Source organism: Poeciliopsis prolifica, unplaced genomic scaffold (genome assembly GCF_027474105.1).
Source record: "Poeciliopsis prolifica strain line A6 unplaced genomic scaffold, Auburn_PproV2 SCAFFOLD028, whole genome shotgun sequence".
In the NCBI taxonomy this organism is placed as follows: domain Eukaryota; kingdom Metazoa; phylum Chordata; class Actinopteri; order Cyprinodontiformes; family Poeciliidae; genus Poeciliopsis; species Poeciliopsis prolifica.
This window is the reverse complement of record NW_026562403.1, coordinates 5715110-5741645: the sequence shown is the minus strand read 5'-3', so window position 1 is coordinate 5741645 and position 26536 is coordinate 5715110. Positions and strand designations below refer to the sequence as shown.

Genomic DNA, 26536 nt, shown 5'->3' with positions numbered 1-26536 from the left:
TGTAAATTCTAACAGATTTGGAGCATGATAGAACATTAGCCTTTCTTTAGATCACACAACATTCTCTTGTGTCGTTCATAATACTAACCACTAGGTGGCACTCTGGTGCCGATATAGAGTGACGTTACGTAGAGTGGCGCCTGCCGTTGGAATCGACGCAGGTTGCGGTTCAAACCGACAACAGTTCGTTTATCTCCATAGAAACCAGGGGGCGGTGAAGGGGGGGGTAATCGGCGAACGAATCGTTGCTGGTTGCCAGCCGGGCCCTCTCGCTGAGGCTACAGTTTGCTCCTTCAGATCTGTTCTAGGTGCTGTAGCTCTGCGTTGTGCCTTCCAAACGGATGTACTGTGTAATTATCAACCCCGCGCAGCTCCTTCGCTCCGCGGCTGCTCGTACACGGTGACTGCAGGCGTACGTCGTCCGGAGGAGGGGGGGGCGTCTTTTTTTTTTGTAGCGTGAAGGGCATGACAGCGGGTTGCGGTTTCAAGCCTGTGTGTGTCCTCGGTTAGACACGCGGCTTTTTGGGAGATGGAGCCTGCCCGGTGATAAACCCGTGGTCAGCATCGCTTTAAGCCCACCTACCTGCCTGCGCCTCCCCCTCCACCAATCCACCGGCTGAGGACGGACAAGGAGGAAGGAGAGGAGGAGAGCGAAGAGATGCCGATGGTGATTCGAAGGTGGCAGCGCAGGAAAGTTCACCGTGTTTCTCTGGAACAGGGAGTGAGTCTTGTAACATTCTCCACCCAGACCTCGGACTGAACGAGCCGTACCTGCACACAGGGTGAACCCAGCAGAACTGCCACGGACCTTCGCGCAGAAGAACCCGAACAGGTAAAGGTGTTCAGCGGTTGACTGATAGAGCTTTGCAATATCTCCTTTCAGGGAGAGTCTTGGTGTTTCCAGCAGCCATTGCCTCATTCTCTGTGTTGTGTTTTTGTGTCACACTGTTCCTTGTTTATAAGTCATGTTTGAAGAAGATAAGAGCTGCTCACCTTCCTCCCCACCTGCTGATCAATCACTTTTATATCCCTTATCTTAAATGCGTGCACACTGTGGCAGATTCTGGCACCCACATGTCTGAGGTCATGTTTTAATGCAAAACACTGTCCCGGTTAAAATGACCTTCATGCTCTTTTCTGGCTGTAAAAGCTGTCCTTGATGTCTGAGTGTTTATTAGGCCAAATTACCTCATGCTCCATTCCATTTCTGTCACAGCGTCAGATCACCGTTTCTGAGCGTCAATGTACTTCATGCATTATTATTGTATGTGTTCCAGTGTTTTCCATTTCCCCCCCCCTCCCTATACTGCTGTATTATGAATTGTCACAAAAAATCATTGCATGTAGTTTAATATTCAGTGAGAGGGCGAGACCAATGTAAGCACTAAGCCATGCATGTAGTTTGTAGATGAAATGAAAATTGCAGCAAAAATCACCTGTGGCAATGCCAGAGTTGACATCAGCGCATGCAGTTCTCATGCAGCCGTCATTGCTCAAGTTTTGGCATTTGCTGGAAGAACAGCCAGTGAGCCGTGAAGGTGCTGTTCCAGGAAGGGTCTGTGGTCAGTGAGCCGACCTCTCAGTAAGAGAGCCAGGCATTTGCATGCAGGGAACTGTGTTTAATTAGTTTGCTTTGAATTTTCTTTTTGAGCACAAGACTAATTGACGGTGCAGAATGATTTGCATCATACATGTGTGATATTCCTAATTAGAGAAAACTCAAGTATGAAGTTTCGAATTCTTTATGCTTTCAACACAGCCGCAGTTGCTTCGCACAATTTTTAATTGACGGATCACAGTTTGAATTTCAATTGAAAGAAATCATTCAAATAGCAACAACATCAAGCCCAACAGTGCTTTCAGACTCAAATTCACAGTGCGACAGTTGTCATTGCAATATGTTTGTGCAATATTGTAAGCCCTGAGTGTAAAGCATAAATTAGTTGTTAATATCCTTGTTACACTTGGCTATAAGCCTTCCGTGCAGTAAAGCAAAGAGTCGTTGGAAATGCTCCTTAATGCCTCAGAATAAACAATTTTATCACCTTCTGTAGATTTGCTGGGCATGCCAGAGAATTGTGTGAGCCACTGCTGTCATGTAACAGATGTTTACACCAGTTCAACACATCTGCAGCTTGGTTACTGCAGCAGTGACCCAGTCATAGCATTAAGCAATGTTGTGTGCAGTGATTTAAGATTAACTCACAAAATAAATGAAATTTCATGTCAATGTTGTCAGTTGACCCTTAAATATCAAGAAGAACTTGAGAATGTGATATTTGTGTAAAAATAACACGTCATTTCTGATTATAATGTCAGAAACGATGAGCATACACACTATCCAGTACGGGTATGCATGAGTGGTGTAACAGGACTCCGTGTTCCACAACGTTCTCCTTCGTTCCCCCCATATTCCCTCACGTGGATCATATTTAGATTCACATGACCCATGGTTTTCAAGACGGGATCCATTTTGACTTGATCAGAGAAACGGCGCCCCCTAGAAAAGTGGGGGTGTAATGTGCATTGGTGTTAGGACCTGGAAGGAGCCATTTACAGCTGTGGCAGCAGCTGCTGGTTTCATCGCTGCCTGGGTCATCATTAGTATCCTTGTCACAGGGGCGTACGACTCTGGAGGCATTCATCACCAGCACGCTGCATGGCTTTTAATTTAAACACTAAACGCCAAAGAGATAAGAATCTGTCGGGGAATAAACACGATGCAGCCGTGCAAAGCCAGCAATTTTAGATAAGAATAATCAGCGCAAGCACACAGCTGATTTGTTTTTTTACCCTCAGTATCTAAAGCAAATTGGCTCCTCGCTATTTGTCTGACTCATCCATCTAAAGCTATCTTTGTTGTCAATTAATCCTGCCAGAGGAGCCAAGAAGGCCGGCTGGAGGCTGCTGTTTGGGTTGCACTGACTGCATGCTTCCTGGCTCTCAGCTCTCGAGCCTGAAGGAAGGAGCATGTAAACACTGTGACAGGATTGTGATTATCCAATCATTTCATTCCAGCCTCAGTGAACGTGAGTGGGGATGGAAGTGGTAATCGTTCCCAGAAAAGCTGATGTTTGCCTCATTCTCTTTTATTATTTGATGACGTTTGTTGTGACAGCGGATGTTCGGGTTGTGGCTGGTTGACGTCACTGATGGTGGGGCGGTTGGCTGAAGGAAAACAATGCAGTGTGCATGTCACAGAACATGGATGCTCGTCCGGAGGGGATAAGTAAGCGAGGGGATGGGAGTCATTGTGATCAGGTTTTCATCTCCTGGTGAAAAGAAAAACTAAAGAATGGTGATGATAAAGGTGGGTAAGATGGAACAATGGGCCTGTGAGAAGAAGTGGGGACAGAAAGGATTGGAAAAATGGGGCGATAAGAGAGCCAGAGAAGAAGGATTAAAGCCTGGATAAACAGTCAGCGCCAAAGGGAAGTGTGAGGGGATCAGTTGAGAGACATTCTACAAAAAGACAGCGTTGCCACTGAAGGGGGCTGTCTTGGTTTGCTCTTCCTCCCGTTTCTTTACCTCGTTTTGCACCCACCCACATCCACGTGTGCCCACTTACACTGCTCGCTCAAACGCACCCCCTCCACCCAACCCCTCACTCAATGCAGTGCATAGACCCCAGGAGTACACCATGTCCAGTCAGTCTCCAGGTTATCAAGGACTGGACAAGCAGCGTGTTTCTGAGTACATGTGAAATACTGAGGTGGTTCTCATCGCACCATGACAGTCGGGGGGCCTCTGTGTGCTCAAGGTCGTGTGAATAATCAGACGACAGCGCTGTTGTTTCTGTGTCCCTGAGCAGGAAGCACTCTCTCTGTCTCCCTCCCCACTGACCCAAACTGTAAACACAATGCGAAGATGCAGCTTCAGCCATGTGGGGAATGGGATGTGGTAGCCATTAACATCACTTTGCTACTGAAAGGTTCTCACTCTCAACAAAAATCTGACTCTGGCATTTTTGTTCCTGTCTTTATGATGAATGTCTCAGCCATCACTATCTGAAGGATTGGGGTCATCAGCTTTTTTATCGTCACATGTACGGGGGATTGTTCTAACTACATGATATTTTGGTTGTTGAAAGAATTTAACATCCTGTTCTTATGTATGATACTTACATTGGAGAGGTACCATTTGCTGCACTCTTTGGTGTTTACATAGTTATTGTGGGAAGAGGATTCAAGGCTGGAGTTGCTTAAAATTGAAGTATTGAATTCACATTTAGCTCCTCTCACACTAAATAATTTACGTAAGACCACAGAAATTGTTCTTAAGAAATGAAGGCTTCCTAAATCATTGAACTGTGTGGACAGTTAAATAGTCAATTTGTCCAGAAAGAGTGCATTTTGTTGTTGTTTTATAGTTGTTGATGATAAATCTGAATGAGTATTGGGGGGTCAGAGCTTTACAAAATCTTTCAATATGTCATTTACAAGAATAATGAAAAAATATATATATATATATATTTTTTAATAATTTGTATCGTTTGTGATAATATTGGTTAAGTGGGGCTTGCCATTACATCAATGTATTACCCATTAGACTGCAAATTGTAAAAGCACTTCTTATTCAGTACCCTTGCTTGGCATGTGAGGAAGCTGAGAAAATCAAATAAGGGATTTATTTAGTCATTAACGACTGAATGGATTGTTACCCAAATCGTTTGGCCTGAATTCCTCCTTTATTTCTGCCTCTTTGTCTTCAGTCTCATTCTGTCTGTCTGTGCAGCTTCCTCTCCCTTTTTTTCATTGTAATCCATGCTGCTGATTTGCAAGGTTTTGGACCATGCTGTGTTTTTTCGCTGCTAGTTTTAAGCAAATTTTCACCAGCTCTGTTGCTTGAAAACCATTGGCTTGCTGCTGCAGGAATGGAGACGATTGTAAATTATGGTCAGGTTAGGACGATGAGATGTCTCTTCTCATGTCTTTCTTCTCTCATGTTAGTTCTCACATTTATTCTTTCATTTGTTTGAAATCAATGCACTCAGCTGTGTTCAGCTGTTTCCGATACCTTGAGGAGGCAGGTCATTGAACAGCGACAATAATTTGACTCAGGAATGACTCTGTTGTAATTCCGGGTCAATCGGACATCAGGACAGTCTTACAGTCATCAACTGAATTGACTTGTTTATGGAACAGGGTTTACTTTATTTCTTTTGCCTTTTGAAAATATGATCTGTAAACTTAGCTGTCAGATTGCCAGACATTTTTACATTGCCTTACAAAATGTATTTTCTTTAACGTAAAACCCAAATGTAATGTTTGTTCAGTTGTCGACTCTGTTGTGTTTTCTTTATGATGTTGTAATTTTCTGTTTTTATTATGTAAATCACCTTGAACCGCCTTGCTGCTGAAATGTGCTATGCAAATAAACCTGATTTGGATTTTAATTGTGAAGAGGAAAAGAGATAAATGGTTTTCAATATATTTTTAGATACAATTTAGTATTCAATTTTCTTGATTCAGTCATCTCACAGTCAATACTAATCAAGAATTAAGAATAATTGCATCAGGTCTTATCAGATATGTCTCTTAAACCTTTGCAGATCTAGAGAACAACTTTTCTGTTTTTCTGGGGGGGTTTTTGTAAAACGTCTCAGGCTCGATCAGATTTGATGAAGAACTTCAGCGTCCAAGTCTTATCAGAATATTGGTGCTTAATACACATGCACACCAAATTGGTTTTTCATCAAAAATAGAAAACATATATTCTCTATCTTTTAGTTTTAGGTTTGGCACTACTTTTAGTTTGACATGAAATCGCAATAAGATACATGAAAGTGTGGTTTCTTGATTGTATATTCCTAAATATATTGCTAAATGTAAACAAAATAGAAATCATGCAGGTTTAATATTTATCTTTTTGTTTCCCAGAAATGGACCAACAGAACTTGAGGCGAAGCAAGAGACAAAAAGAGGGGCCACGAAGCAGAGCAGAGGCTTCAACCCCAGCTCAAGCTGCAGCCTCAGATGGAGCCAACGATCCCACCACCAGTCAGCCTCCGGTTCCCTCCAGGCCTCCACGGCCCCAGAGAAGTTCCAGGATTGAAGGATCTGTAGATATTTCAGAACCCAGAGTGGAAAACAACACCGAACCCAGTGTTGAGCCCAAAACTGAACCCAAAACCGAACCCGCTCCGCAAACTAACCAGAATGAGACCACTCCTGATGGCAGTGTGGTAAGCCAGCCCAAAACCTCTCCCCAGACCAAAGAGCACACCGGGCCGAGTGTCAAGGCAGGTCCCAAAGGTCCAGGTCACCACCCGGTCAGAGCTGCATCCATGCCCCAACCACCTATGCCCTCTCACCTGAACCCGCACGCGCAGAGAGCTCTGTCCTTGGCGGGCACCGCTGACACTCTGCCTCAGGTGCAGAATGAGTTCAGGTTGGTTCCTCTGTCTCTTTGTTTGTCTCGACATTCGTGTCCCTGAATGCTTTATGTGGCCTCCCATTCACAGACAGCTGAGACAGTTGCCTCAGTACACATACCAGTTATTTTTATACACTGAGGCTTAGCCAGCTATGCTGTATCACATTAGCATTTAGTAATAGCCTACTCAATATTTATTTTTACATTATAGGCTAATTTATATGCTTTTTAAATAAAGAATATTTTCTTTTCACAAATTAAGACAGTCTAAACTTACCGACTGCTCTGTCAACACAAATAATAAATCAGCCAATCACATGACATTTTCTTGACACGCTCTGAACCCCTTAGTACCAGCCCAGCTGATGTTGTTACCGAGTGCATCTATTCCTTTTTGGCCACAATGTCTCCACCTACTGAAGGATTCCTCTAGGTTCACTGAGTTCCTCTGATTGAAGTAAAAGGGTTGTTAGACATGATATTAATTTTAAAAAATTACTTCTGCACTGATGGGACATTATAATGGTTCAGCTTTAGCACATCATCCATCTTTTCACATGATTTAATGTGCGGAGAGGATTAAGGCTTAAAAGTAGCGTTATGTTTGATAATTCTTCCAGCAAGGTTTTTAGATTGCTCATGTGCACAACAACATTTCTCTGCTCATGGAGATAAATCTTGTCTGTGGCAAAGAAATTTCTGCTTTTGCAGTGCCTTGCTGTCGTCTGCCCACAGACTTCCTGGTTTCAACAAAAACAGAGATAGTTCAACAAACATAGTTCATATCAGGGTCTGAAATCTTGATCGTCAGACAGTATAAGATCTTCTGAATCTTGTTGCCTGATGGGCCAAACTGACCACCCAGTAATGCAATGTACAAAAACTGATCAAAATTCAAACACTAGACTGAAAAAGAATACATGTAAATGTCTCCTGCTATGTATGGCATGAAAGTAAAGGAAGGGAAAGCCAAGACACAATGAGATGTTGGTGCAGAGGTTGCTGTCTCATTCATTCTGTGAGCTGTGACTCAGGTCTGAAGGAGATGAGTGGCAGTGGGAGCTTACATAACACCCTTTCCTGACAGGATTCACATCATCACCTGGAATGTGGGTTCCGCCACGCCACCTGATGACATCACCACTCTGCTTGGACTGAACGTGGGAGACGGAAAAACAGACATGTACATCATAGGGTGAGTGTCCTCTGGAGGACACATCAGTGGATTCCTCACTGGTCACTTTATGATGGCTTGTCCTGCATGTTATGCTGAAGAAAAAGTATTTGCCTCCTTTGGATTTCTCCTGCCTAGCTGTTTTTTTATGTTTTACATTAAAAAAACAGCTTGACAAAATTTTGTCAATTTTGTCTCGTATTGACAAAATTCAATACGAGACCAAGATAGCCTGAATGAATACAATATGTAGTTTTTAAATGATGGTTTCCTTTTATTTAGAGAATAGCTCTCCAAGCAAACCTGGCTCTGTGGTAAAGTAGTGGCTTTCAGGACCTAATAACTGGTTGGCAGTGACAGCTTTTGATAACAGGCATCACTTTTAGATCACGTGGGGGAATGGTTCATGGAAAATGTGTTGCCTTTGAGACATTTCTGCCTATTTCTTGTTGTCAATGAGGTTCAGTTTCAGTGATTTCTTGATTCTAATGGACAGCCCATTCAAACCAAACCAAATAAATGTGATTAATCACTGCTGTTATTTCTCAATTTAACAGCAGTGTTGGTAATGTTTCCACATGGGACCAGGCTGGTATTTAAAGTAGCTCTTTTCCCCTTAAGTAATTAAATTATCATCTTAAAACTGCGTATTGCATTGACTTAAATTTATTGCTCTGAAACATTTCAGTGTAACAAAAAACAAAGTGTAAGCAGTCTGCAAAGGGGGAAAATGTTTTCTCAGAGCACTGTAGTCACAGTGTTGACGGTGCTGGTAATAAAGTGTCGGGTTGAGATTAAATGTGTCCAACTGGAAGTTCTCTGGGGTTTATTTTTTGTAATTTTTCTTTCTAAGGCTGCAGGAGGTGAACTCCATGATTAACAAAAGGCTGAAAGACGTCCTCTTCACAGATCAGTGGAGCGAGGTCTGCATGGAGAGACTGGGCCCCTTTGGTTATGTGCTGGTCAGTAATGTTTTGGTTTTGTTGTAAATAATAATGCTCACTCTGAGAATAAAATGCTAAACGGCTCATCTTTGTGCATGTTGGATTATCATTGATCAGCTTCTTGCTGTTCAGGCTTATTTTGTTCCCTCAGCAACGGATGGGGTGATGATTTAAAACAGGTATCTATGTCAGTGGATCTATTATCCTCTGCTGTCTGCCGAGCTCTCACTCAGTGTTCCTTACTGTAACTTTGTAGCTCTATAATTTATGCCTTAAAGGGCTCACATACCAAGAAATTGTGGTAATAATCAGATTAGTACACTTGCTTCCAAAAAAATCTACATCAGACATTTACAAAGGAAAAGCAGTAAATTCTCTTGTTGTGTTTGCAGTTTTCATATCGAAGCACACATTGGTAGGTGTTTCGCTGGCTGCTTCTGGAACAAAGCATGGCACAGTTGAGCCAGAGTGCGTGTGGATGAGCTGACAAGCAAAAAAGTGTTGGACAAATGTCTCCCAGGGTGCCGTTTTAATTTTGGATCATGTTGTCGGTGTGGACGGACCTCTGACAGTGAAATTGATGCTGTCCCCCAGCTATTACATGGCCTACTAGGTTGGTTTGAACCTCTTCAAATTCATCTCTGTGTGTCTGTTTCTGGTGAATATTTAGACAGTAGGTCAGGAGTTTTGAAACACAGGACTTTTTTTTAAAGCATGCGTTGCATAACAGGAATTTACAACAAAATACATTGAAGTGTGGAGGAGGATTGTGATGTTTCTGTTGTCATTTGTATTGAAGGCCGGGATGAAGAAACTGTTATTTCAAATTAACAAGTTTCCCTGCTGACGTCACTATTTGTTACTCACAGTTCATTTCCTTTGGCTTGGATATTGTTGCATAAAGTCAAATGTACACATCTGGCTCGGTCACTTGTCTCTGGGTCTAAATAACTTATCTGTTCTGAGCAAAACGAGTGGGACAGAAATTGATCAGAGATTCTTTTCAGTCACAGCATAGGCAGGCAGCATTATGTTGGATGGCTTTATAGTTGCGCTGAACCTCTTACGCAACAAAGTTGTTCAAATAGGCTGTTAGTATGCAGGAAAAGAGAGGCTAGTCACGTGGGGATGTTTGCCTGTGAGGGGTTTCAGTCCGGGTGTGATTGTGCTTCTTCAGACTGTGGTTGGGGGTTGGGGTCTGTGGACGACTTGATAGAGGGTGAGTGAGAGGGGAACATGTGTACATATCTGGGAACAGGTTTGACATATCATGCAAATTTTAGTTCCTGCACTTGACGTTTTGGTGTGTTGAACACTGCAACAATACCTGCAGTGTTGTTTAATGTCAGAGGAACACAAATGTCATAATCTGCATATCGTAATGTAGCACAACACGAGACTGGAGGGTTGGAGGATAGAGTGCTAATGTTACCTTTCTTTCAACATTTGGATGAACTAGATGCTGTTCCATCCTCTATGTACACTGCATTGTGTTCAGGAGCTGCACAGCAAGGCCGCAGGCACTTTGACGAAGGGTCATGATGTTTTGCATTTGTACAGTTGTGCTTTTGTGCGACTCATGCAAAGTTGCTCATCATATCTCTCCTGCCTTTTTATGCTCCTAGCCTTATCCAGCTTTACATTTCTGTACCTCAGGTAACATCCCAGCGAATGCAGGGCCTGATACTGCTGGTCTTTGCGAAATACTTCCATCTGCCTTTCCTCCGTGGAGTCCAGACAGAGACCACCCGCACAGGACTGGGGGGTTATTGGGTAAGATGGCTGCAAAGGGTTAGAGAAACCGCACCCACTGCGGCTGAAGGCATGCATTCCAGTTATTGATGCATGTATAGACATAAGCAGGAAAAGTGTGTCCTATCAGTTTTTATAGTCAAATGCTGTGTCTTTTAGTTATAATGCTAAAATGATATATGTTGTAATCTAACAAACAGGCTCTCTCAATGCATGGAAAGTCAGTTAGAATCAACAGTGTCAGTGTGTCTCATTAGTTCTGAATCCTGATCTTAAAATCCAATCAGACTGATGCATACCATTGTTATAGCTCCTAAAATAACATTTATTTTTGGGTATATTTCATTAAGACACACACATACACACACTCAGTACTTTTCAATATTTGTCAGTGAACTTGATTCTTTGATGTTTATATAAATAAAATCCCCCAAAAACAGTTTTCTTGTCTTGTATTGTCACTAAAATCAACCCAAGTATCAGCAGGTACCACAGCTTAAGAACCATTGAATTTCATTATTATGAACCTTTAGATCAATTTTTGCCATGCTTGCCAAGATATGCAAATTTTCTTCTGGAGCATAGTTTAATGAGTCACAGGAGTAGTAGCAGAGAAACCACTGACTCATTTTCTCCCCCTGGTGTGCACTTAACACTCAGCATCAAATATTGATGCTGTCTGCTCTATAATGAGGGCACTTCCTGTTTCGCTGTGAAGCATACCTGTACAGTCGACACACATCGAAGTTTATTGTAATTACTGATCATGATGAATCATATATTCAGTAATTATCACATTTTTATCCAAGAACATGTCAAATTGATGACTGCTGATACTTTTTCCTTTGTATGTTGCTTTTTAAGAAACCCTCAGTTAAAAACATCTGCTATGCCCATTCTGCAGGGGAATAAAGGCGGCATTAGCGCCCGAATGACCGTGTTTGGCCACAGCATCTGCTTCCTTAATTGCCACCTTCCTGCTCACATGGAAAACCAAGAAGAGCGTATAGAGGACTTCGAGAGCATCTTGCAGCAACAGCAGTTTGACAGCCAGGGGGCCACTGGTGTTCTGGATCATGAGTAAGTCTCTGCACATACCACCACGGGTTCACACATCTATTACTTATGATTCAGATTGGTTTTTGTAAGCTTTGGAAACATCAGATGAAACGGGTGGAAATAAAAGATTTTCTCCATCAGCTACAGTGGATAGAGACATTTCTTTTACTCCCCATGCAGACATTTCACCAGCCAGTGTTTTTTCTTTTCTTTTGATTATAAATTACAAGCAAATTATAGAAAATGTACGATTTATTCTTAACTCTATAAAAACCAATTGACTGACTATACGTTTACAATACAGATGCATATATATATATATATATATATATATATATATATATATATATATATATATATATATATATAAAATTCCCTTCTCACCCACCGCGGGTGGTTCTTATCCTCTGGGTCCTCTACCAGAGGCCTGGGAGCTTGAGGGTTCTGCGCAGTATCTTGGCTGTGCCAAGGACTGCACATTTCTGGACTGAGATGTCTGATGTTGTTCCTGGGATCTGTTGTAGCCACTGCTCCAGTTTGGGGGTTACTGCCCCGAGGGCCCCGATGACCACAGGCACCACTGTGGTCTTCACCTTCCAGGCCCTCTCCAGTTCTTCCCTGAGGCCCTGGTATTTCTCCAGTTTCTTGTGCTCCTTTTTCCTGATGTTGCAATCACTTGGTATTGCTACATCTACCACAACGGCTTTCCTCTGATGTTTATCCACTACGACAATGTCTGGTTGGTTCGCCATTACCATTTTGTCTGTCTGGATCTGGAAGTCCCACAGGATCTTAGCTCTGGCGTTCTCCACCACCTTTGGGGGTTTTCCCACTTTGATCTCGGGGTTTCCAGTCCATATTCTGCACAGATGTTTCTGTACACTATGCCTGCCACTTGGTTATGTCGCTCCATGTACGCTTTCCCTGCCAGTATCTTGCACCCTGCTGTGATGTGCTGGACTGTCTCAGGGGCCTCCTTGCACAACCTACACCTGGGTCTTGTCTGGTGTGGTAGATCTGGGCCTCTATTGCTCTGGTGTTTAGGGCCTGTTTCCTGGCGGCCAGGATGAGGGCCTCTGTGGCTGTCCTTTGAGTCCAGCTTTTTCCAGCCATTGGTAGGATTTACTGATATCAGCCACTTGGTTATTTGCTGGTGGTACATCCCATGTAGGGGCTTGTCCTCCCATGATGGTATCTCTGGCACCTCAACCCCGTTCCCTGTTGTCTGAGACATTCACTGAGCACATGTCTGTTGAGGCTTTGTCCCTGATGTATTTATGGATCTTAGTTGTTTCGTCCTGGACAGTGGTTCTCACACTCACTAGTCCTCTGCCTCCGTCCTTGCGGCTCGTGTACAGTCTCAGGGTGCTGGATTTGGGATGGAACCCTCCATGCATGGTTAGTAGCTTTCTAGTCTTAATATCTGTGGCTTTCATCTCCTCCTTTGGCCAGCTGATTATTCCAGCAGGGTATCTGATTACTGGCAGGGCATAGCTGTTTATCGCACGGATTTTGTTCTTTCCATTGAGCTGGCTTCTCATGACTTGCCTTATTCGTTGGAGGTATTTTAGCTGTGGCTCCTTTCCTTGTGGCATCATCGAGGTTGCCATTTGCTTGTGGTATACCTAGGTACTTGTAACTGTCCTCTATGTCTGCTATTGTTTCCTTGTGGGAGTGAGACTCCTTCTGTGTGGATCACCTTCCCCCTCTTTGTGATCAGCCGACCACATTTCTCTAGTCCGAATGACATTCCAATGTCAGTGCTGTAGATCCTGGTGGTGTGGATCAGTGAGTCGATGTCTCGCTCCACTCTTGGCATACAGCTTGATGTCATCCATGTAGAGGAGACTGATGTTGGCCCCATTTTTGAGTCGGTATCCGTAGCCAGTCTTTGTTGATAATTTGGCTGAGGGGTTCAGGCCTATGCAGAACAGTAGCGGGGACAGGGCATCTCCTTGGTATATGCCACATTTGATGGACACTTGTGCAAGTGGTTTGCAGTTGGCTTCAAGGGTGGTTTTCCACAGCCTCATCGAGTTTGCAATGAAGGCTCTCAGAATCCTGTTGATGTTATACATCTCTAGGCATTCAATGATCCAAGTATGCGGCATTGAGTCATAGGCTTTCTTGTAATCGATCCAAGCCATGCACAGGTTGGTGTGTCGGGTTTTGCAGTCTCGGGCAACTGTGCGGTCTACGAGGAGTTGGTGTTTGGCTCCTCTGGTATTTACACCCGATACCCTTCTGTGCCGTGCTCATGTGTTTATCCATGTGTTTGCTTATCTTGGCCGCTATGATGCCTGACATGAGCTTCCAGGTTGTGGAGAGGCAGGTTATTGGTCGGTAGTTGGGTCCCTTTGATGGATCCTTCTGGATCCCTTTCCCATATGCCTTTCCAGTATTGTTCAGTCTCCAGCCCTGTTGTTATTACCCTGCCATTGAGAGTACACCTTAGCTGGTTAGCTGGTTAATCCTTCTGGATTCATTCTCCCTTGTGTATCTCTTTAGGCGGCTGGCCTCTGTTTGGCAGTTTCAAGTGCTTCAGGTATGGGCATCTGCCTGTACTTTCTGGGTACTGGTCTTTTCATTGTACCCTTGTGGAGCTCTGACAGTTGGCTCACTTCCCTCCTTGTTACCTTGATTTTAGCCTCTAACCGTCTTTTCCATGGTGGGTATTGGGTCTCATGGTTGCTCTTATAGCCAAGTATCTCAAGGATCACTGATGCTGAGTTGTAGATCAGCTCATTGGTTTCTGTTATGGTGTTGGTAGGGATCGTTCTCAATGCTGCATTCACATTCTCATGAGACTTTCTGATGGTACTTCACTCAGCCGTTGTCATTCGGGTCATGATTCTCTCTCTCAGGTCAGCAGCTGTCTCGTTCGCTCATTGGGGCCGTGTATCCCCTCACTGGGTGGGGACTTGTAGTTAAGTCCCCACAGTCCTGACATCCGGGTTCCTCCCTTTTGCCGTAGCATTTGTGTTGTATCTCGTCAATCTCAAGTTGTGATAGCAGTTGCCGTTTGCGGATGTTGGAACACTGAGCTACTAGTTGTTTAGCGCTTAGTGTTGAATGGGGATGTCGAAGTAACCATTCCTTCCCCAGTCTTTGCATGTAACCTCTCTCACTAGGGTTACTTGAGTAGTAGCATTCCAACAGATCCACATTTTCATCTCTCGCCCATTTCCGTCTTGTTCCAGTAGCCCATTTGTCATCAAGGTGCTCTGGTTCCCCAACACCTGACGCAGATCTTGTTTGGCCGGGCGACGTCTGAGCCGGCATGTTATGCAACTTAGTATCTCTCATGGTATGAGGTAGGCAGTAGCTTGAAGGGTCTTGCCTAAGGACCCAGACTGGGATTCGAACCCTGCCCTCTCGGGTGATATACTGATGCCTTATGTATTGAGCTATCCAGTCAGCTAACTATATATAATATATATATATATATATATATATATATATATATATATATATATATATATATATATATATATATATATATTATATATATATATATATATATATATATATATATATATATATACACACACAGAATAATTTAACATAAAGCATGGACGCCGTAACAGGGCTGTAGTGCAATAAGTTAACTTGAAGTAATTACTAAACTTTAACTACTCAACCCTAACATTCTTGCAATTACGTTGAACATTTCCAAATTTTGGCAACAATTCTCCCTGATAGTATTTATAAAAGATGTCTAGTCATTTTAAAAATATTTTTAAATTGTATCAATAGCTGTTTTCTAACTGTTTTGTTTTCCCTTACTTACTACGTTTTCTTTTGAAATTAACAATACATTACTAAAATATCTCAGAACGTGTTCATTATTAATTCCACGGCTCATCATCATCATCACTCTTGTGTTACTCCAGTTTTTTTGACTACCTGGAGCTCAGTGTTAGCTTCCCCCTCACACACAGCTGCTTTACTGCCACATGAAACTTTTTCTTGATGAACATTTTCACTCATTCTTCCCAGGCAGCAGCAGCAGTAAAGCCCCTGAATCGCTAATTCCCTCTCCTTGTCCGCTACTGAATCTCCTCCAACGGTCAAAGTTAGTGTGGTAATTAATATATCGGTTAGTTTGGCGCATTTTTCTGAATGGACTTATGCGGTGTTTAGCTTTTGTGGTTGTTTTTCGGACCCGCCCCGTCTAGTGTTCGCTCGTTTTCTCGGACTGCGGTTAGCAGCTAACCGTTAGCTGAAATGGCGCCATTTATAAACGTAGAGGGGGAGGGACGGGCCTCAATGACTGAGGGATTTGATTGGATAAGCCCAATGTCCGTCAATAAAATCAACCAATGGGCTGTCGTGGTCGACAAAAATTAGATTTAATATTATCAATTGTCAACCCGCAACAGTGGCGGGTGCGTTGCTCCAATTTTACCCGCATTTGGCCAGTGGCGGGTGCTAATTTCCTTTTCATTACCGAACAAGATGACAAACGAATGAAGGCGCCAGTGGCTCACTGTTGAAGCTCAAACAATATTAGGATGTTCTGAAGAAGATCCATAGTAACAGTAATTTATTTTTTATTATTTCATTTACTGGCGAAAAATATAGAAAAGAAAGACATTTAGTATAATAGTATTCTGACTTTCCAAACTGTATTTCTTAATTTGTTATCAAAATGATCAAATCTAAATTGATATAAAAAAAACAGATGTGTTTTACTTTGACTTATATATCCAGACTGCACACTATATTTTCTGAGTCACTTTAGAGGTTAATTTATGTTTGGGGTTTTTTTTGCATTAAATATTCACGTTTTTTTAGAAGATGCATTTTGGATGTATTAAAATAAACATAAATCAATGGCTTAGACAGATGCTACTCTGTTTTGTATTGATATATAAATATATTTCACATTTTGAATTAAATGACCAAAATAAACAGTCTTATTGTAAATTACTGAGGTGCACATGCATGTGTCTGGTGTCAACATCCATAAACAGAAATCCTTTACTGTGTTTCAGTTTTTACAATGATACATTCTCATGAAATATTTTCTTTACTTTCAGTCTTGTGTTCTGGTTTGGGGATCTTAATTTCCGCATTGGAAATCTGGATATCCAAGCTGTGAAATCAGCGATCGAGAACAACAGATACTCCATATTGTGGGAGAGGGATCAGGTAAAAAAAAGAGGGGTTTGTGTGTTATACTAGAGGACTGTAAAATTATTCAACTGCTGCTCATTAAAAGTACTTAATACAACATGTGGTTTCTGTTTGCTTTCATTTGCGTTTTTAGAAAGCAAAAAATCTATATAAACCCAAAAATTGTGTCAATTTTCATTATGGCTTTTAAATTAAAATGAAGCATGACCTCATGATGCTTTATTTATTTTCAATTTCTTCATTCTGCCACTAGAGGGAAATAGAGACACCCACAATTCTGTAAGCTGTTATGAATTTGTGGGAAGGTGTGCGGTTTATTTATTGTAATTTTCTGCAGCTAAACATGACCAAAGACAAAGAGCCACTGCTGGAGGGATTCCAGGAGGGGCCGCTGAGATTTCCTCCCACCTACAAGTTTGACGTTGGAACAAACACATATGATACAAGGTAGGTGAGGCCAGGGGGCGTACTTCAGTTTCTAGGCCACTGATCAGAGATCAGAGCCAAGCAAAGAAACAGTTATTACACTCTGATGTCTGAAAGATCCTCACTACCCTGAAGAGGTAGTGAAGATGCATTTTCTTTTTCTCCCACATTCTTTGTTTTAAAAAGCAGTTTCTCAGTCTTGTTCTATTTTGTCTCAAAATTATTCCAGTGGGAAGAAGCGTAAACCAGCTTGGACCGACCGCATCTTGTGGCGCCTGAGGGCCACGGCACCAGCTGCTCAGAAAGAAGGGAGGCGAGTTTCGATGACAGGGTTGACCAGCGGGATCAGAGTGACGCAGCACTGTTACCGGAGCCACATGGAGTACTTAGTCAGCGACCACAAGCCGGTTTCGTCGATCTTTACCCTGGAGGTGAGACTTTATAAAGATGCTGTTACCATTAGGATTTTTGAAACATTGTAATACAACTTCTAACAAGTTCATTTAAAGAAGGTTATCTAGTCTCAAACTTTTCACCCAGTAAATAAACAGTCTTCAAATCAATGCGTATGTGCATACTCTTTTTACCTATAATCTTAATATTGAGGGTTTATATTCAGATTACTTCCTGCATAATTGGTAACCAAGATTTAAAAGACCTTTCATACAAAAAATGGCAGCCAAGGCTTGTGACCTTAACATAGCTAAAGAATACAAATGTTGCTAATTTGTCACTTCAGCATGAAAACGCTGACAACCCAACAACTTTAGCAACTTTTGTCCTACCTTTATGTATTTACAATTAGTCATGGGTAAAAGTTTAGATTGACAGAAATATGTTTTGCACACTTAACTGCTTTGTTTTTTTTGTGGTTGTTTGCATTGAGTCTAGGGTGCTTCCCTTGGTTCCAGAGAAAACGTCAAGAGGTTGTTAAATGTATTTGAATTTGAAGAGTAGGAATGCTTCTTTTAAAAGAGGGGTGCAATTAAAATTGTTCTTCTTTTCTAAATTGTGGTTACCTCCAAGGAAATGCATGCTATTATCTTCTGTTTGTATTAATACGTCTCACGTTCATCAAGAAATTTAAGTAGAGCAGTTCCTTTGTTATTTAGAAATCCTCAGGATGTCCAAGAAAGTCTTACAAGTGCAGGGATTGTCTGCTTAATAGGGTTCAGCTGGGTTGAGGCAGAGCTTGTTCAGGAACAGCAGCGGACAGGAGTGAGTGTCCATTTGGACACTGGTGTCAAGAAGGGCACTAAAGAAGCCAATTCTCTCATTGATGGCACTGGGATCTTATAGTTGAACGTTTTGATCATAATTTTTACTTTAGTCAAACAATGTCTTACATGACTTAACTGCTTGCTTTCTTCACATTGTGATGCGGAAGGGGTGACAAAGCAGCTTAAGGAGCAAGACAATTATTTTTGGGACCATGGCCATATAGAAAACCTCCCAAAATCTTAATCCCATCAAATTACTGTGGTTTATACTTAAATACTTAATAAAAAAAAAAAAACAACAACAATGAACTGACAAACTTCAAGCACTGAAAAACGGGTCAACATAGATTAGGGTCAACATAAATTAGGGTTTCTCGAGAAGCTGATAACAAGTACACCATTACAGACATTTTGAAAATGAAACATCAGCACACATGATACGTAGATGTATTAGTAAATACAAGCCTTTAATTTATTAATTGTTCATTACTGAATGTCTTTGTACCATCAAAACATCCCAGAAGAAGGTTTAGTAAGACTGGAACTGTAAAGTTACTGAGAAGAAAAATAAAAAGGTCACTGTCCTAATTTGTCTCAGCTGCTGGAGTATTTCTGTCTCTCACATCAATTAAGGCATATAATTTTAGCAGTTCATTTTTTATATATTTTCCTCCTATTTTAATCTGTGGAGCCCATCTCAAAGCCCCATATAGTATTTTGTGACCCACGTTGGGGCCCAAAGCCAGAGCTCTTAAATATCAAGAGACTTACGCTCAATCTTTTCAGTTTCCATACAGGGTGGACATTCCTCTGGTCAATCTCTCAGTGGAGGATGAGTGGAAGAATGTAGAAGATGCAAAGGTGACATTCAAGCTGATGCCCAACTACTCTCGAAGCTCTTGGGACTGGATTGGATTGTACAAGGTAACTTGTCCTACTGCTGCCTCCTCGTTAGAGTCGACCTGCAGACATAATTTCAAGAATTTGGAGTGAAATAATTACACGATGTGATCTTGTTACTGCACCAACAGGTGGGTTTCAAGCACTTTAAAGATTATGTGGGATACATGTGGGCTCGGCATGACGAGGCAAATTTTTACTGCCAGGAACATCAGGTAATTTAGAGACACGTTGGATTCTCCTCTTGGAGAATATTTCTGTCGCATTCGATAACTATTTGAATATCTTTTCTCCAGATAAACTTTACAGAGGAGGAATTACCCAAAATCTCAGGGGATTTTATCTTGGGATACTATAGCAACAACATGAGCACCATTGTGGGTATAACAGAGCCATTTCAGGTAAACATAATGCACTGCTTTTATTTTGGGGCTAATAAAAAGCTTTTATCATCATCAACACAGTTTACTGGCATTTTGCAGCTTTTTCAACATTTTCCCGTCAATTCTCAGATCCAGCTCCCCACTGTGGACGATACAGACAGCTCTTCAGACAGCTCTGACTTCAGCTCAGACAATGACAGCACTGTTGTCATGAAGTTGTTGTACCGCAGTCCAAGTTTTCTACGCAAACGCCGCAGCAGCAGTCTCAGCCGCAGCCGCAGTCTCAGCCACAGCCGCAGGGAAAGCCAAAGCCGCAGCCGCACCCCTAGCGGCAGTCGTTCTGGGAATATTGATGGCAGCCGCCCTGCCAGACCCCCTGGCAGCCCCCCTGGCAGCCAACCTGGCAGCCAACCTGGCAGCCAACCTGGCAGCCCCCCTGGCAGCCAACCTGGCAGCCCCCCTGGCAGCCAAACTGGCAGCCAACCTGGCAGCCAATCTGGCAGCCGTCCAGGCAGTCCCCCTGGCAGCCCCCCTATCAGCCGCCTCAGCGCCCTTACAGAGGTAAGGATGAGGGAGCTCAGTGTCACTGATAACACCGCTGCAGCCAGCAAGCAAACGGAACATCCAGCAGAGAGCAGCCCCAGTCAGCCTTCTGGTCCCGGGGCAACAGACAAAAACAAGGAGTGTTCAGGAATGTGATGCAACAAAAGCCCAGCTGTTTTTACAGGTTATGTAACCAACTGTTGTGTCTTTATTTCATACAGTCACTGCTCTGTATGTTTTCTGTGAGGAAAATATACAGTTTATAATGCCATCCTTTTCAGAAATAGTCATCTGGTTGGTTAAAATGTTTCTTCTTGCCATTGAGTTGTGTGCTTGACATATTGTTGTTTTTTTTGTGTGTTTTTTTTTGTATATCTTTCACTCTGTCTGGTGTTTTCTCTACCTTTGTCCGTTCTCAGGTGTGGACAGTACAGGGAACTGACTGACAACTTGCATTTAGATTTTCTCACAGATTCACAGTTATAAAGTGACGCACACTCCATCATCACTTTTCACAACAATAGTTGATCTGCTGTGTCGTTGGGTCAAAATAATTCAAATCAGCAACAGAAATAGATAAAAAGTCATTTAATTATTATGTAATAATTTGACGTTGAGTCCTGAAGCAAATCTTAACTTGTTGGCAGTGCATTATAAAAGTATTTGTACTCCCTGAACTTTTACACATTTTATCACATTATTTATTTTATGTTATTTTTACAAATAACGTTTTTTATTACCATTCCCCAATACTTTATTTTTCACAAACCATTTTTCCATGTAACTACACCTGCAACAGTAGTGGTGGAATTTTTTTTTATAGTTTCTGTTGATAGCCGGGGAAATGATCCAAATATGAATCTTATATCACACCGCGTTATGAAATGATTTCTGAGTCGGGTTTAAGATTGTAATTCCTGCTTCTGGCTGGTTGCATCAACTATACGTCATCGCTGCATCACTCCATTGACCTGTGAACCTGGCTTGTCCCTATGCAAGTCGGTTAATACAAGTCTGTGACTGCCTCACTTGCCTCATCACATCTGTCTTTTAACAAAACTGGAGGTTTAGGCGATGCCTTAATCTTAATCCAGCGTGGCTTGAAATGCTGGAAGGTGAGCCTCTGCCTCAGTTTCAAGTTGGAACTTGGTTCTAATTTTACCAAACTTTTGACACGTTTTCTGTGTTCCAGACATTAATTTTGGCAAACTAGCTATGTCTTTGGTCTTCTTTCAATAATGTATTTATTTATTTATTTTCTTACTGCTTTTTGACTTGGTCCAGATATGTGGAGTCCACTTCTAATAGTTTTTCTGTCAACAGATTTGCCCATCTGAACGGTGGATCTCTGTAGCTCGTCCACCGTTACCATAGGCCTCTTGGCTGCATCTCTGATTAATGTCCTCCATATCAGATCTGTTTCTCGGTGGATTGCTTCAACTTGGTTGAAGTACACTTTTGCTATTCTTTGTTGTACATGTTTTAAACAGTACTTTTTGAAATTACCAAAACTTCACCATAACCTTATCTCTGACCTGTCTATGATGTTCAGGTCTTTATGATGTTCCATCAACTTTCTCTAGTGAACCTCTGAGGCTATAATTTCCCTCCCAGCTTCTCTTTGTGTATCATGAAAGGTCCCAATAAAATTCCTTAAATTTGTGTTTAAAACTAAATGTGGAATAGTTAAAGGGATATCAATACTTTTGCAAGACTGTAATCTCATTGCCAGCGTACATCTTCCAAAGTACCACTGTCTGAAAGCTGCTAAAACTGCATGACCTGGCTTGCTAAAATGGTAAAATATTCAACAAAGACATTTGATATGGTTCCTCTGAGACCTGAGCTTTATTGCTCTTGATTGCTTCCTGCATCAAGAGCAGCACATCAGATCCCTGAGGATTCTGTGCACTACTCTGAAGATTGACCGTTTTTTAACAGTTTTCTACACACACCCACAAAATCACACAATCCTCAACACGCATTAAAGCATTTTTGAAACTTGTTACCCCCTTTGATTAAAAATCAATTGTGTCCGGCCTCATGCTTATGAAATCACAATTCAACGTCCAACATGTTAAAAGTTCAACGTGACATCCTATTGACTAGTGTCACTTATTTTTGCATAGAGAAACACACAATTTCTATCACACTTGCCTTGTGGTCCATACTTTGACTTGTCAGTCATAAAATATGCAGGGAGCACTTCAAATGATTCTTTTAGAAGAGATGCATTCTTCCTGGATGCATTAAAATCAGAGAAAGTAGATAGTAGGCAGTGATTCAGGAAGCTCTCAGACGCACAGCACATTCAAGTCTAAAGAGTAAGAGCGTGAGCGCCCTTAAATAGATCGCTGTACAGTCAATAGCAGGATGCTGCCGGTGTTTACCGAGGTGTTGGGTGTCACAGCATACTAACTGATTGAGTAACGACTGAACAGGCCTGAACTACAGAGGTGAAAACTGCAGCAATATCTGAGCTGATCCAGTGTGTCGCATTTATGCACACCACACACACACACACACACACACACACACACCCCTGAACGTCATAGAATTTGTTTAAAAGCTTTTTTACGATAACAAAATAGCATTGTTTTATTTGGATTTTAAGTCTATCTTAAAATAAGAAATATTTAAATAATGTTTTTGCTCAAACTCTGAAGCTCAATCTGGAATAATTTTATGAAAGTGGGCAGGAAATTTGCTGGATTGACCTGCCAGAGAGATTCTTATGTACCTTTAAGTCCCATCTAGCAAAGATAAAATGCTTTTCTGTAGATTAATATGACAGTGGGAGTACAGTAGAGTAAATAAACTTTCTTTACTGAATGTTTTAATTTTTGAAAATATGAAAACTTTTTGAATATATATAGTTAAAGCTTTTTTCTTTCTTGCACAGATCTTTCCCCCTTTGATCCTATTAATAAGATGATGACAACCATAGTCTCAGTCGTGGTGTTTTATAGTTACTGTGTGATCTCTGATGCACCGTTTTAGACGTGTAACTTTGGGGCTGTTAGAGTAGGTTTGTGCCGTGGCCGTAATTTGTGTGTATGTCTGTAGTTAGTTGTTTGTGTATGTGTTTTTCTGAAAGTGTGCGAGTGTGGACTTTGGATGACGGATGTGTGTGTGTATGAGTTACAGGGGCCGTGAATGGGACTGGGGCGATACTTGCATGGTTTGCTGCTGGACATACTGTACATTCCGGTACTGTTGTTTTGTGCCGTAAAGTGCTGTTTTTGACTCCTCTTTGTCATATCTGTGACTGTGAAAATTCTTAGAAAAACGTGGTAAAGACAGTATGAATTTTTGACATCGATATTAAATGTTAGTGCAAGAAAAAATATGGGTAATTGTCCTCTGATAAATTTGAGATTAAATTAATCTTTTCATGTATTTTCCTGGTTTTTGAAAGGGATTAAAAGAGCAACCTACTGGACGTTTCTTTGACATGAAAATTAATTGTCCAGGTTTAGATCATTTAGATGCATTCATGAATGGTGACTATTGTGAAATCTTTGCTGAATGTTCCTGTTTTGTAATTGTGTAGGTTAAATACAGAAAATATGAAGTATGTTGAGAAAAATTAAACATATATAAATATATATATATACATGAGAGACAATCTATACCATAAAGATTATTTTACTTAAATTATGTATTTATTTTCTTATTTAACTTAAATTCTGCTGGCCAGTTACAGAGCTTTATTTCAGGACAAATGTCCAAATTATATCAGAGATAATTTATTTTATTTTTACTATAGAGATGATTTCTTTCCATTTTAGTCAATTAAAACTCTTCTGTCATAAGTGTAGATGGTTTTGTCTACGTGTGTTTAAATTATTGTTATTGAATGATGACAAAATTCTTAAAACCTGGACTGCTGATCTATAAAAATGTTTAAATTTTGCGGTCAAAGCATTTCGGAGGTTGTTAATGAATTTGTTGCTTTGTTCTCCAATTACAAATCTAGTACAACACAATCCAAAGGAATAAATGATGATCTTTTAAATTATACTTTTTGTCTTTATTGCTTCTTTCTACAGTTGCTCAGTATTTATGCCCCTTGAGCTTTTTTTAATTAATAAATTATTTTACAATTTTATAAGTTACCGATGAAACCAGGCAAGTGTAATAGAAAACCTGAAGGAGGTTCCTCTTCCTGTAAGACCTTGAATATTAATAAATACAGACAATGTGTCAAATCTGAATGAGTTTGGGATGTTTTTGCACTTATGGATGGGAAAGTCCTTCAGTTTTCCTGAAGACATTCCATTACACATAAAGCAACTGTTTATGTTTCAAATTTTTGTTTCCAAACTGAATTGGAAAACCATGCTTCATTTTTTTTATCACTTCGTAACTCTGAGATACTTTGAGCTGATGTATCATAAAAATCTCCACTGAAATGTATCAAAATATTTGGTACTGTGACAAAAAATGAAAAGGTCAGTTTTTGTATTTGTGAGTTAATGGTATTTCAGTTTTTATTGTCGATAATATTTCTATGAATTTTTACGCACTAAACAAATGAGGGTTCAAATAAAAAGTTATATGCTGAGTCATACACAGACACTGCTTAACTCTTTGTAAGCAGCGTCTTTGAAAAGAGACGCTGAAACTAGTTTTAAGTTTCCGTTTGTGAAACGGAAACTTTCACAAACGGTAAAAATATGTCGGTAAAGCAACATATTTCTATCAAAAGGTTAAAGAACCATACTTCTCAGAATTTTTGCTAAAATTAGAGGAGGTGTTAACTCTGTTATTGATCCGATATTGCCCTTTGACAGGTCATTCTGCTACTGACCTGCTATTTTAACCATCTAAGTAAATATGCAAGACTAAACACAATCAGAGATCATGCTGAGGGCAACATTCATGACATCTTGCATCATGCTTTTCCAACCTTTGTAACAAGTGTCCACAGTGCCAATTCATGCTGACTCTTCCTTTCTGATGCAACACTGCTCAGGGATTGACCTGCAACGTCTGATGACACAAATAAAAGCCATAAAACAGAGTAACAGTCAGAGGGTGAACTCAGTCAAGTGATAAAAGCTGGCAGTAAGAACAAAGTTGGCATGTTAACAACCTTTTCCTCATCAAAACAGATTCAGTTTTATCTCTTTCAGTTTTCAGATCTGAATTATAAATTCTAATCTTAACTCATTAGTAGAGGGGGGGAAAAAACATTTAAAAGTTTTTGGATATAAGTAAAAATGTTCTGTACATGTTCTGCTGATATTCTCCAAATAAAATTTTGTTTTGATTTTATAGGCAAAGTAGCAGATTAAATTGATTAACTGAGTCCATCTCTGGGTTACTGTGGAGCAGCATGTTCACAAACATCACATTTAATCATATTACGCTGGAAGGCCTAAAGCAGTAGATGTACATCTGAGCTTTTTAAGCATAGTATAATTGATTATTTCCAGTTACAGTTTTCTCTGCGTATATCGTTCACCCAAAGGCCAGTTTTCACTCTGAAACCAAGTCAGACGTGATCACTGGCCAGGTTTATCTGGGTCTGTCACCAAAACCAGAATTTTCTGTGAGTGTCTTACCAGATTGTTTAGGGGAAGAGTGGGTTATACCAAAGAGTGTAAATGACTTTAGGGAAAGGAAGTTTTACCAGTGTCATAAGTTTGTTCCAGTGAACCCCAAATGCCATGTGAAGTGCACAATTCACAGCCTCAATACCTGCTACAATTAAATTTGCAAAAATGATTTGTTTATAGACTTCTTGATTTAAATGAAAATTAAATGTGTAAAAGTTCAATCATACTTTTTACTCAAAGTAAGATATTGCTTTTAAGCAGTTGATGTTATAGTTTTTGTAAATTCTGTAATAATTTAAGTTTTAATTCATGATTTGACAGATTTCTTCTTCACTTTTATGACTTGGCATACCAGTAATTAAGATGACTCCCAGTTTATAGAGTATAACAGAGCACTGAGAGAGAAAATGAGAGTTAGAGAGCATGTGAAGAACTAACAGATGAATTCATTTTCATTGCTTATAACAGACAACAGGGGGCGATATACCTGTTTGAAAAGGACCAAATCAGTCATGATTCATTTTGTCTAGGCATTGTATCTATTCAATGTTTGGTTAACAGTTATTAACTTTTATCTGTTGGGTAACTCAGGTTTGACCAAGCACTGAACCAAGTGAGATTAATTTTTAAGCTTTAGAAAAGTAAAATTTAAACATTGTGTGTGTGGAGAAGCACAGAAAGTGCAAAGTCACGTGGAACTTTGCTGATAAAAACTTCAGTGTTAAATATCTTATTTTGTTTATGAACAAAATTTCAGACAAACTGAGATAAAACGACATTTAAATTGACCTCCGCTTATTCTGTATGATTTCACATTTCATAAAGCCAATATATTGATATGAATGCTCGCATACCAACGTGCGTACACTGGGAGCAAACTTCTAACGTGGAGTTGCGTAAGCATGTGATTTTTCTAAATTTCGGACCAAGCACCACATTCCTGCTTGCAGTCAGGTGCTGCCTTCTGATAGGTTCAGCGACACTGACCGCCTCCTCTGACGTCAAGACATCAGTCTTCACAGTATAAATACCGGAGCTCTGCGCCATGAGGCTCAAG

General features: G+C 40.8%; 1 protein-coding gene across 1 annotated transcript; it reads left to right on the top strand.

Annotated features, from left to right (window-relative positions):
• The first annotated feature begins 230 nt into the window (after positions 1-230).
• Positions 231-24132, top strand: inpp5jb (inositol polyphosphate-5-phosphatase Jb). Its single transcript, XM_055049325.1, has 14 exons — positions 231-678; positions 749-832; positions 5880-6390; positions 7463-7570; positions 8403-8511; positions 10150-10266; positions 11150-11325; positions 16347-16458; positions 16781-16890; positions 17099-17300; positions 18876-19013; positions 19121-19204; positions 19286-19390; positions 19502-24132. Exons 3-14 carry the CDS (start codon positions 5882-5884, stop codon positions 20069-20071), a joined length of 2340 nt encoding a protein of 779 aa, XP_054905300.1. The 5' UTR covers positions 231-678; positions 749-832; positions 5880-5881; the 3' UTR covers positions 20072-24132.
• The last annotated feature ends 2404 nt before the right edge of the window (positions 24133-26536 follow it).

Coding starts and splice junctions, on each gene's coding strand:
- inpp5jb (XM_055049325.1), top strand. CDS start 5,882: ATGGACCAACAGAACTTGAGGCGAAGCAAGAGACAAAAAGAGGGGCCA. Junction 11,326..16,346: donor ACTGGTGTTCTGGATCATGA/GTAAGTCTCTGC, acceptor CTTTACTTTCAG/TCTTGTGTTCTGGTTTGGGG. Junction 19,014..19,120: donor ACTGGATTGGATTGTACAAG/GTAACTTGTCCT, acceptor CTGCACCAACAG/GTGGGTTTCAAGCACTTTAA.